This window comes from Chrysochloris asiatica, unplaced genomic scaffold, assembly GCF_000296735.1.
Source record: "Chrysochloris asiatica unplaced genomic scaffold, ChrAsi1.0 scaffold00027, whole genome shotgun sequence".
In the NCBI taxonomy this organism is placed as follows: domain Eukaryota; kingdom Metazoa; phylum Chordata; class Mammalia; order Afrosoricida; family Chrysochloridae; genus Chrysochloris; species Chrysochloris asiatica.
Window position 1 is genome coordinate 4,800,661 of NW_006408545.1, and position 12,462 is coordinate 4,813,122.

Here is a 12,462-nt window from a genome sequence, read left to right on the forward strand (position 1 = left end):
ATATGAATTGTTGAATGTGAAACTGATGATGTGCCCTGTAAACTTTCACTCAATCCACAATAAAAACCTTAAATTAAAAAAAAAAGAGAGAATAAAAAACTGCTCACAACATTCCGTGAAAAAAAAAAAAAGATAATATTAAAAAAGAATCTGTTATATTTCTCTATATCAATAAAGATAATGGTGATAAAAAAAAAATATAAGAAAGAAAAAAAAAAGACAAATATTAAATGAGCAAAGACCTACAGTTAGAAAACCAAAAGGGGAGAACATACTCATAATTTCTCAAGCTAAAAGAATTCAAGAAAAAATCCAAGCTTTGACTTGCAACATGAAGGATTCTGTGGACAAAATGAGAGCTCTGGGTTGGCACTGTAGGATAAACACTTGACTACAAGATCGGTTTGAACCACAAAGTTCAGCAGTTCAAATTCACCAGCTGTGGAATTTCACATGCACGGAAACCCTGTATATGGTCATTATAAGTCAGAATCAACTTGATGGCACTTAACAGCAACAACAATGGGAAAAGGACCCTAGGACCAGCAAGAGAGAACAGCATGAGCAGTGCAGATCATTGGACAATATCATTATATCACATGCAAATAAAATTCCGATGGGGATGTGGAATGAAGGATATCATTGCTAATGTCAGATAGCTCTTGACTGAAAACAAAGAATACTAGAAAGATGTTTACCTGTGGTTTATTAACTACGCAAAGGCTTTCGACTGTGTGGATCATGGCATGCTGTGGATAACATTGCAAAGAATAGGTGTTTCAGAACACTTAATTGTGTTCATAAGGGACCTGTACATAGACCAAGAGGCAAGTTGTGTGTGTTTTTTTTTTTTAACAAAACAAGGAGACACTGAATGGTTTTAAATCAGGACAGGTGTGCACCAGAGTTGTATTCTTTCACCATATTTATTCAGTCTGACATCCTAGTGTGGCACTGTAGCATAAGAACTGGACTGTGAGGTCAGTTTGAACTGCAAGGTGGGTTGAAATTCACCAGCCGCTCCTTGGAAACCCTATGTAGGGTCGTTACGAGTCTGAACTGAGTTTAAGGCACTTTGCAACATGCTAAGCAAATTATCAGAGAAGCTGGATTATATGAAGAATATGGTATCAGAAATATAGGAAGACTCATTAACAACCTGTGATATACAGATGATGCAACCTTGATTGCTGAAAGTAAAGAGGACTTAAAGTACTTACTGATGGAGATCAAAGACCACAACCTTCAATATGAGTTGCACCTCAATATGAAGAAAACAAAAATCCTCACAACTGGATCAATAAATAACATCATGATAAATGGTGACAAGATTGAAATGGTTAAAGACTACATTTTGCTTGGATCCACTATCCACAGTCATGAAAGCAGCATTCAGGAAATCAAATGGTGCATTGCATTGCATTGGGCAAATCTGCTGCACAAGATCCATTTAAAGTGTTCAAGAGCAAAGATGTCAGTTTGAGGACTTAGTTGCACCTGATTCAAACCATGGTATTTTCAATTGCAAGTGGTAATTTCATGGAAGTGGAGTACTGGTGTGGCACTGTAGGTTAATGTGCTGAACTGCAAAATCGGTTTGAACCAAAACGTCGGCAGTTCAAGCTCCCCAGCCACTCCTCAGAAACCCTAGACAGGGTCACTATGAGTCGGAACCAACTCAATGGCACTTAACAACAACAACAACATATGTAAGTGAAAGATGGACAATTAATAAGGAATACCAGAGAAGAGTCATTGCTTTTGAATTATGTTATCAGAAAATACCGTTGATTGCAGAGGACAAAACTTATCCATGTTGGAAGCAGTGTAGTCAGAATGCTCCTGAGAAGCCAGGAGGGTGAGACTTTGTCTTTCATACTTTGGACATATTATCAAAGGGACCAGTCCCCGGAGTGAATATGGTGACGTGGAGGGTCAGCGAAGAAGAGGAAGACCCCATCAACATGATGTAGTATCAATGGATTCAAATGTAGCATCGATTGTGAGGATGGCGCAAGGCTGGGTAGTGTTTGTTCTGTCGCACATATGGTCTTTATGAGTTGGAACCAACTTGACAGCACCTACCAACAACAGTAACATATCAAAATTTTTTTCTTGACATACTTCTCAGGTCCAGTTTGTTGGGGTTTTTCTTTCATTGCCTCTGTGCTGCTTTGATTCCATGTAATGGCAGCTTCCTTAATGCCATCTAAAGCAGAAGGCTTCCCTCTTAATGTAAGGCACTTTATTTAACTTTATTTAAAGTGAGATATGGAACCAGGAAGCATTTTTTTCTATCTAACAATTCAAAGGCTCAGATTTTTGTACTTAATGCCGTTTCATTTCTCCTTGCAAACTGGTTGGCCCTTTTGCATAGTACAGATAATTTATGACTGATGCACTGCTGATGGTGACACGCACTGTCTGGTCAGCACTATGTTGAGCTTCCATCTCCTCCAGGAAATGACCATAGAGGTTCGTTGACCAGAGAGAGCGAGAACAGTTCTATCTAGCATTGAAAATAATTTTTAAAAAGTATTTCATATATAATTTTATATTGTTTAATTGCCAGGATCACAGCAATATTCCTCTCTTACCATAAATTTAAACACTCTTGCTTCAGGTACTGGATTCAAAAAAGAAAAATAAACCCCCTGCTATTGAGTCCGTTTAGTCTCTTAGTGACCCTGCAGGACAAATAGAATGCCCTAGAGGGGCTCAGGGTTGTGAGTCTTTACTGGAACAGGCTGCCTCATCTTTCTCCCAAGGTTCAACTTTTAGTTAGCAATCCAATACTTAATCAGCAGGGTTGATTAGAAACCATTTGTTACGGTGCTTTTATGATAAAGGAGACCCCATGTTCTAAACAAGCCATATTGACAACAATGACAAAAAAAACATGTAAGATGAGTATTTATTCAAAAAATTTCCCTTTTAGTAATTTTTTCAAAGGGAATTTAGATTTCAACGAAAGTACTTGTATGTATGCCTTTCTCAGTTTTAATGAGTGTTTTCGTGTGCTATTTGCTGCAAATAAATATTCTGAAATGTTTCCTATCGCAGGGTATGAGGTAACTGTTAATAACCAACTGGAAACCGATCACTGTGCTGCTGGGAGCGGACATCCTCTATAAATAACAATGGGATTGAATGGGGAACATTCAGATTTACAAAGAAGAGTTTTACTAGTTTTATTTTCAGTGAATTTGTCCTATTTATGTGAGGACTTGCCTATCATTAATAAGTTTGAAAACAGTATCTGTTATGTCATTTCCATTTTTACACTGCACTGCTCCATGTGGGACATGCTGACCCCCTACCATACCACTGCAGTAGTCTCCTGTCTTGTCAATGCCAGTCCTTCCCTGCCTAACTTGCCCACAAAGCCAAAACCTCTTCAAGTTCCCCAACCTGTTCTTTGGTGGTTGGTTGTATGCTGTCAAATCGATTCTAACTCATAGTGACCCTGTATAGGATTTCTGAGGTGTAAATCTTTATAAGATTAGAAAGCCTCATCTTTCTGTTGTGGAGCAGCTGGTGGATTTGAACTGCCAACCTTGTGGTTAGCAATCCAGTGTGTAATCCACCATGCCATCAATACTCCTGTTCTTTAAGCTAAATCAATTCTTTACTACTCCCATCACCCTGATGTCCATTCTGCTTCTCTTTCTTTCTGTTTTGTTTCTTTCCATTTTAGGAAAATCAAAAATAACATAACTGAACACACAGAAAATTTCTACTTTAGCCACTAAACTATTCTACTAAATCATCCTTGTCCAAACTCTCCACAAATATGTACTCTCTTTGCTGAAAAAATTCCAGATGGTGTGAAGGAACCATTGCAAAGCTGCTTCATAATGTTTCTCAGATCTTTCCCACCCACATAAGTGAATGTACAACATCTTTACTTCTCTTGGGAACTTTGTACATTTATATATAGAGCTTTCCATATTATGCCTTGTATTATCATCATGTTTCCAATTAGTAAGGTCTTTGGGCTTGCAAAATTGTATCATGAGATATGCAGCATTGTTTCCATCACTAAATCCATGTTTTCCACCTGTTGTTGTTAGGTCTCACTGAATTGGTTCTGACTCATAGTGACTTCGTATGCACAACAGAAGAAGACACTGCCTGGTTCTGCACCATCCTCACAATTGTTATTATGTTTGAGCCCATTATTGCTACCACTGTGTCAATCCATTTTGTTGGGGTTCTTTCTCTTTCCACTTTACCAAACATGATTTTGTTCTTCAGGGACTGGTCCTTCCTGACAATATGCCAAAAGTACAAGAGACAAAGTCTCACCTTCCTTGTTTTCTAAGGAGTATTCTGGCTGTACTTCTTTCAAGATGATTTGTTCTTCTGGCAGCCCATGGTACTTTCAGTGTTCTTCGCCAAACCGTAATTCGAATGCATTGATTCTTCCATTTTCCGTATTCATTGCCTGACTTTCACATGCCTATGAGTCCATTTAAAATACCATGGTTTGTGTCAGGTGCACCTTACTCCTCCAACTGCTGATCATTTTTTTGTGTTTTTTATTGTTTGTTTGTTTCAAGCCTTTGCATTTTAATCACCAGTAATTATCAATTCATCTTGATTATGTATTTGATCAATTTCAGACTTTAGGAGCTGATAAAAATCTTTAATTTCTTCATCTTTGACATTAGATGTTAGTGTATAATTTTGAATAATAGAGTAACTAATCTTCCTTGTAGGCGTGTATTATCCTTTGCTGGCAGCATGTTACTTCAAGATGAATCATGAAGTGTTCTTTTAGACAATGAACATGAGCCATTCCTCTTTAATGTGGCGTTCCCAGTGGACTATATGAGCAGTCCATTTCTGCTCACAGATACCTAGGATATCAATCTTTGCATTTCATTTGATTTTTGACGACTTCTAATTTTTCTAGATTCATACTGTGTACATTCCACGTTCCTATTATTTGCAGCTGTTTCTTCTCATGTTGTGTCATGCCACATCAGCAACTGAAGGTCCCAGAAGCTTTACTCCATCAATGTCATTAAGGTCTACTCTGTTTTGATGGGGCAGCTCTTCCTTAGTTACATTTGAGTGCCTTCCAACCTGAAGGACTCATCTTCCAGCAGTGTTATCAGTCAGTGTTCTGCTGGTATTCATAAATTTTGAACTGGCTATAGCTAGTAGATTGCAAGCTCTTTAAGAACAACATCTGTGTTTTAGTTTTATATCCCTCGCAGCACCTGCTAGCAGGGTCTGTTCATGGTAGGGGCTAAGAAGTGTTAAGTGAACAGTTTACTCTTTTAAAAGGTAAGTTTAAGTGTACAGTTTTTGTGATGTCCCTTTGTATTGTTTATATTTTCTTTCATAAAAATTTCTCTAGATTTTCAAAGTACAACAGCAGCCCCTTTTTATTAGCTAGTTTAATCTTGCTTTTAATTGAATGTCTTCAATCAGTAAATTCTATTCTCTTTCTTGGTAGTCTCGTGTGCAAGCTGAACACAAGGACCACCATACTGGCAGCTACTAACCCTAAAGGGCAGTATGACCCCCATGAGTCTGTGTCTGTGAACATCGCACTTGGTAGCCCACTCTTAAGTCGCTTTGACCTGATTCTGGTTTTGCTTGATACCAAGAATGAAGACTGGGATCGTGTAATATCCTCCTTTATCTTAGAAAACAAAGGTATGTGAAGACAAACTATTCAGAGGGGCAAAGTTTAGCCATAACCAAAATAAATTACATTTGAGGAATATGAAGCAAATGGCCAAGGTAATCTACCTAACAGGACAATAGAGATAAGATTAGACAGAAAGCAGTAAGCTAGTGGAGCTAGTTCTTCTGTTACGTTCTATCAAGTTGGTTCCAATTCATAGCAGCCCTGTGCAGGGTTTCCAAGGAGCAACTGTTGGGTTTGAATTGTCAGCCTTGTAGTTAGCAGTCCAATGCTTATCCTATAGCACCACACCCACCAGGGGGCCCCAAAATAATGAGCAAAAGGAGTAGAGCCTTTCTCTACCTGCCATTGATTAAATCTCATCATTGTGAAGTATGTCCTTGGTAATGATGGGGCAATCCTAAGATATATAATTACTACTCACCTCTTGGCACACAAAGAAACCAAGACAGAATAATGCAAGAGAAATTTCTAAATGTGGATTTCTCTCTAAAATATATTAGATAGACTCAAATACTCTTACTATAGGAAGACCATCATTATTTTAAATAATTTTAGCCTCTCTAGGAAGTTTGCCTATAATAAGCTTAGATTCTAAGACTGCATATTCCAGAGTTATATGAGCAAAGAACAAGTCTGGCTTTGTTGTTGTTAAGTGCTGTTGAGTCAATTCCGACCCGTAGCAACCCTGTACAGAGTTTCCGAGGAGAAGCTGGTGAGCTTGAACCTCCGACCTCGCAGTTCAAACAGCTTTGCAGTCTGGTGCATTAACCCACAGCGCCACACCAGGACTCCAGTCTGGCTTTAAACAGCCACAAACCTGCAGGTCACCTTTTTTTTATAAAATGATTACAAGAACTTTACCAACTCTTTAAAATGAGATGTCTGCCTCCTCTTAAAAGTGACTAACCTGTTACCTGATATATACAGATTACCCAAGCAAATCAGAGAAACTTTGGAGCATGGAAAAGATGAAAGCCTACTTCTGCCTCATTAGGAATCTACAACCAACACTGTCTGATGTGGGTAATCAAGTTCTTCTCCGGTACTACCAGATGCAACGGCAGAGTGACTCCCGGAATGCAGCCCGGACAACTATCCGCCTGTTGGAAAGCTTGATACGATTAGCAGAAGGTTTGTTTCATTTAACAGAAGAGTGCCTCCTGTGTGTATGTATGACAGGAGCTTGGTACTCTGGATTTAAAGATGAACAGGAGTAGTCCCTACTCAACAATACCAACAACGAAAGTCCTCATGTTGTTGTTTGTTGCTGTCCCATCCGTTCAGACTCATGGTGATACCATGTGTGTCAGAGTGGAACAGCATTCCCTAGTGTTTTTAAGGCTGTAACCTTTCAGAAGCAGATCATCAGGCCTTTCTTCTGAGGTACCTCTGGGTGGGTTCAAATTGGCAATCTTTCAACTCATAGTTGAGCACTTAACCTTTTGCACCACATAGTAGGAACTCCTTAGGTTCTCATTCATTGTTGTTAAGTGCCGTCGAATCGGTTCCGACTCATAGTGACCCTGAATTAGGGTTTCCAAGGAGCAGCTGGTGGATTTGAACTGATGATCTTGTAGTTTGTAGTCCACTGCTGATCCTACAGTCACCAGGAGTCCATCACAGCTCTGAGCTGTGAAATCTTGGCCCTCTGGGAGGAGATTGTGGGTGTACAGTGGAATATAGTATCATTAAGAAAGAAGAACCTTTGTGACATCTCAGGGCCTCCTGTAACTGAAGACATCATTCTGAAAACCTTATTATTGATGCTTTGTTTCTCGATGGCAACTCTTATAAACATTTTGGGTGGAATAGTTCCATATTTGGAATTGTTTCTAGCATAGCATCTCTGATTCTTGCTCTCTAGTTGCCAGTTGCAAACCACAACCCCCACCCCACTGCATCATGTGATAACCAAATTAACAATGCTATATGCCTAATTTGATCTCTTTGGTATAAAACTTAACCTGCATACATACAGCTAATATGCATGTCAGCCCTTTTTATATTTAGCTATTGTTAAATAATTCTTTATTTTAAATAAAAATTATTCACATGAACTATGCAGAGTATTAAACATAAGTATTATGTAATGAAATAATATAAGCTATATAAAAAGTACTATAAAACTTTCTTGTTTTCAAGGATTTTTCTAGCTAATATTGGGCAAGAAATATCTAAAATTCAGGCTTGCTAATTTGGTAGTTTTGAAAAGCTCATAGACCATAGATAAAGAGAAAGGCCAGAGATGAGAAATGAGGTTTAATTTTTTTTTTTGTATTTTTATAATAAAAACAGAATTAAAAGTTGATGAATATGAATTACATGTCTAGAACCCACAGTATTTTATTACATAAATACACAAAATTTGCCATGAATGGTGCAGAAAAACTAGGGCCATTAGTAGAGAAACAACCTCAAAGCTAGTTGAACTGTAGACGTTTTGTTCTTCATGAAAAAAATTGTTGAGGGTGAGGTCAGGTAGAGAATTGTATTTATCACGTCAAATATTCATTTAAAAAAGAATAGTTCCTATTTTCATAGTTCAAATGGTTTGTTTTCTTAGCTCATGCTCGCCTGATGTTCCGTGATACTGTAACTTTGGAAGATGCTATCACCGTAGTGTCAGTGATGGAGTCCTCAATGCAGGTAGGTGTTCTTTGTGACCTAATGTTGGACCTAGGAGTCCTGGTGTAGCGCTGTGGGTTAATGCGCTGGACTGCAAAGTCTGTTTGAACCACAAGCTTACCAGCTGCTCCTTGTAAACCCTATACAGGGTCGCTATGGTTCAGAATGGATTCAACAGCACTTAACAACAACAACAACAATGTTGAACTCTAATGATACCTTTCTAGAGAAAAAAAAGACTAGTTGATTTTATTCAGTGGTTGTTGAGAGACAGCAGAATACACACCAAACAAATATTTCTCCTTGTGCAATTCAGGGACACTGATGAAATTCCTCCAGTGCAGCCATTCTCACACTCCACCCCTAGTAACAAAGCTACTGCCCTCCCACATTCTTATCTCTTGAGTTGCTGTTGTCACTTTGATCCCACATAGATCTGTTTGTTTTTGTTCTATATTTACTTTTTATTGTGATTTGAGTGCAATAAAAATTCATGTAAATTTTGTTTCAGACATGGATTACAATTCCTACAATGTAGAGTCTCTTTTCCCACTTCCTCCCTATGTTCCTATTTCTATTCCTCCTCCTTTCCTCTTGCTTCCTGTTTCAGCTTTGTTGTTGTTCTTAGGTGCCATCGAGTTAGTGCCAACTCATAGCGAACCCATGCACAACAGAACAAAACACTGCCCATGCCTACACCAACCTCACAATTGTTGCTACATTTGAGCCCAGTGATGCTGCCACTGTGCCAGTCCATCTCTTTGGGGTCTTCCTCTTTTTCTCCAACCCTCCACTTCATCAAACATCCTTCTCCAGGGACTGGTCCTTCCTGACAATATGTTCGAAATATGAGAGACTAAGTCTGGCAATCCTGGCTTCCAAGGAGCATTCTGGCTGTACTTCCAATGCATATTTGTTTGTTCTTTTGGCAGTCCATTATGCTTTTAATATTGTCTTCAAACATCATTATTCAAATGCATTAATTCTTCTATGGTCTTCCTTATTCACTGTCCAACTTTCACATGCATATGAGGGTATTGAAAATACCAGGGTCAGGCACACCTTAGTCCTCAAACTGACATCCTTGCTCTTGAAAACTTTAAAGAGGTCTTGTGCAGAAGATTTGCCTAGTGCAATACATGTTTGATTTCTTGGTTGCTGCTTTTGTGTAGATGGTTGACCTGAGCAAAATGAAGTCTTCAACAACGTCAATCTTTTCTCCATTTATATGGATGTTGCTTATTGGTCTAGTGGTGAGGATTTTTGTTTTCTTTATATTGAGGTGCAACCTATTCCAAAGGCTGTGCTCTTTGATCTTCATCAGTGAGTATTTTCAGTTCTCTTCACCTTCAGCAAGCAAGGTTATATATATAATCTGCGTGTCACAGGTTGTTAATGAGTCTTCCTCCAATCCTGATATTTGTTTTCACATAATCTGGCTTCTCAGATTATTTGCTCAGCATACAGATAGAATAAATATGGTGAAAGAATACAACCCTGGTGCACACCTTTCCTATTTTTAAACCTTTTCAACCTTCCCTTCTTCTGTTTAAATGACTGCCTCTTTGTCTATGTACAAGTTCCTCATGAGCACAATTAAAGTGTTCCAGAATACTCCACAATGTTGCCCATTGCTGTCATGCTCCACATAATCAAAAGTCATTGTGTAGTCAATAAGTTACAGGTAAACATCTTTTGGAAATTCTCTGCTTTCAGCCAAGATCCTTCTGACGTCAGCAATAATGTTCTACGTCCTCTTCTGAATCTGGCTTGAACCTCTGGAAGTTCTCTGCCAGTGTACTGTAGCAGGCATTTTTTAATGATCTTTAGCCAAATTTTACTTGTATGTGATATTAATGAGATTGTCCAATGATTTTCACATTCTGTTGGGTCACCTCTCTTTGTGATGGGAACAGATATAGATCTCTTCCAGTCCACCGGCCAGCTAGCTGTCTCAAGTTTCTTGGCATAAAGGCTTGAGCTTTATCGCTGCAAAAGCTGTTCTTTTGATCTCAGAGGAGTATGTATCCATTTAGTGCTCTTGTTCACATTATAGGACTATGCATTGGTTGGTTGAAAGTGGAGCCATGGGGCTAAGTTCCAGGCTTAAACATTGACTAGTGGCCATTGTTTCAGGGATTCCACCAGTCTCTTATCAGACCAGTAGGCCTGGTCTTTTCTACAATTTTAAGTTTCTTTCCAAATTTTTCTGCCTCTCTGACCAGGGCCTTCTATTGTAATCCCTTTCAAAGTGCTTAGTAATGGTAGCAGTGTGCCATGTAGTCCTTCTGGTCTCAGGACTAAGGAGGCCGAATTTCTTGTGGTCTGTTAGTCCTTTGGACTATTTGTTTCCATATGTCTTTGATTTTCTTCACTATTCTTTGTTTTGGACAAAGAGAGGCCAATTGCATCTTAGATGGCTACTCACTAGCTTTAAAGACCCAGCCACTACTCACCACAGTAGGGTATAGAACATTAGCTTTGAAAACTATGCTATGCCAATGGAGTAAACTGTCCCCAAGACTTCAGTCCTAAGCCCACAAGCCCAGTGACTTACTACCACAAGGTGTTTGGTTATAGTTAAGAAGTTTTCATAACTCTGCGCTCTGATTCTTCTGCTGTATATATAGCTATATCTGCAGCACATACAGATAGATACATAGAAATGTCCTCTGCCAAACCAATGTATGGTAATAGGTGTAGTTCTGTCCACCTACTAATACTTGTTCAGTTTGCCTATCTGCCTATGTATCCAAACGTAGATTATTATTATTGCTGATGTTGTATGATTGTGTCTTAATGTTGTTGTTGTTAGGTGCCATCGAGTTGGTAACGACCCATAGCGTCCTTATGTACAGCAGAATGAAACACTGCATGATCCTGGGCCAACCTCACTACTATTGCCACGCTTGAGTCCATCGATGCCAGTCCACTTGGCCAGTCCATCTCATTGGGCGTCTTCCTCTTTTTCTCTGAACCTCCACCTTACCAAACATGGTATCCTTCTCCAGCGACTGGTCCCTCCTGACAATGTATCCGAAGTATGAGAGACGAAGTTTGGCCATCTTGCTCCAAGGATCACTCTAGCTGCACTTATTCTAAAACTAATCTATTGGTTCTTTTAGCAGCCCACTGCACTTTCAGTATTCTCCAACACCATAACTCAAAAACAAATTCTTCTAAGGTTTTCCTTATTCACTGTCCAGCTTTCGCATGCATATGAGGTTACTGAAAATACCGTGGCTTGGGTCAGATGCACCTTAGTCCTCAAGCTGACATCTTTGCTCTTCAACGCTTTAAAAAGGTCTTGTGCAGCACATTTGTCTAATGCAACATGTCGTTTGATTTCTTGACTGCTGCTTCCACAAGACTTGATAGTTGATCCAAGAAGAATGAAGTCCTTGACAACTTCAGTCTTTTCTCCATTGATAAGAATGTTGTTTTTTGGTCCAGTGGTGAGGATTTTTGTTTTCTTTACATTGAGATGCAATCCATACCAAAGACTGTGCTCTTTGATCTACATCAGTAAATGTTTTAAGTCCTCTTCACTTTCAGCAAGCAAGGTTGTATCATCTACATATCGCAGGTTATTAATGAGTCTTCCTCCAATCCTGATGCCACATTTTTCTTCATATAACCCAGCTTCTCGGATTATTTGCTCAGCATACAGATTGAATAAATATGGTGAAAGAATACAACCTTGTCGCACTCATATTTTAATTTTAAACCATTCAGTGTTCCCATGTTCTGTTCGGACAACTGAATCTTGGTCAAGGTACAGATTCCTTCATGAGCACAATTAAGCATTTGGAATACTCATACTTCACAATGTTGTCCATAGCTTGTCATGATCTACACAATTGAAAGCCTTTGTGTAGTCAACAAAGCACAGGTAAGCATCTTTCTTATATCCTCTGCTTTCAGCCATGATCCATCGCACATGAGCAATGATATCCCTCATTCCACGGCCTCTTCTGAATCCAGCTTGAACCTCTGAAAGTTCTTTGTCAATGTATGATTGTAGCCGTTTCTGTATTACCTTTAGCAAAACTTTACTTGCTTGAGATATTTAAGAGATTGTCCAGTGATTTCTGTCTTCCGTTGGGTCACCTCTCTTTGGAATGGGCACAAATATTGATCTCTTCCAATCAGTCAGCCAGATAGTTGTCTTC

General features: G+C 39.0%; 1 protein-coding gene across 1 annotated transcript in view; it reads left to right on the plus strand.

Annotated features, from left to right (window-relative positions):
- MCM9 (minichromosome maintenance complex component 9) overlaps window positions 1-12,462 on the plus strand; it is a 168,443-nt gene that overhangs the window by 133,253 nt on the left and 22,728 nt on the right. Inside the window, exons 8-10 of the mRNA XM_006839887.1 lie at window positions 5,468-5,670; window positions 6,593-6,796; window positions 8,229-8,311. Of these exons, the coding sequence (XP_006839950.1) occupies window positions 5,468-5,670; window positions 6,593-6,796; window positions 8,229-8,311 (490 nt within the window). The remainder of the gene's footprint in view (window positions 1-5,467; window positions 5,671-6,592; window positions 6,797-8,228; window positions 8,312-12,462) is intronic.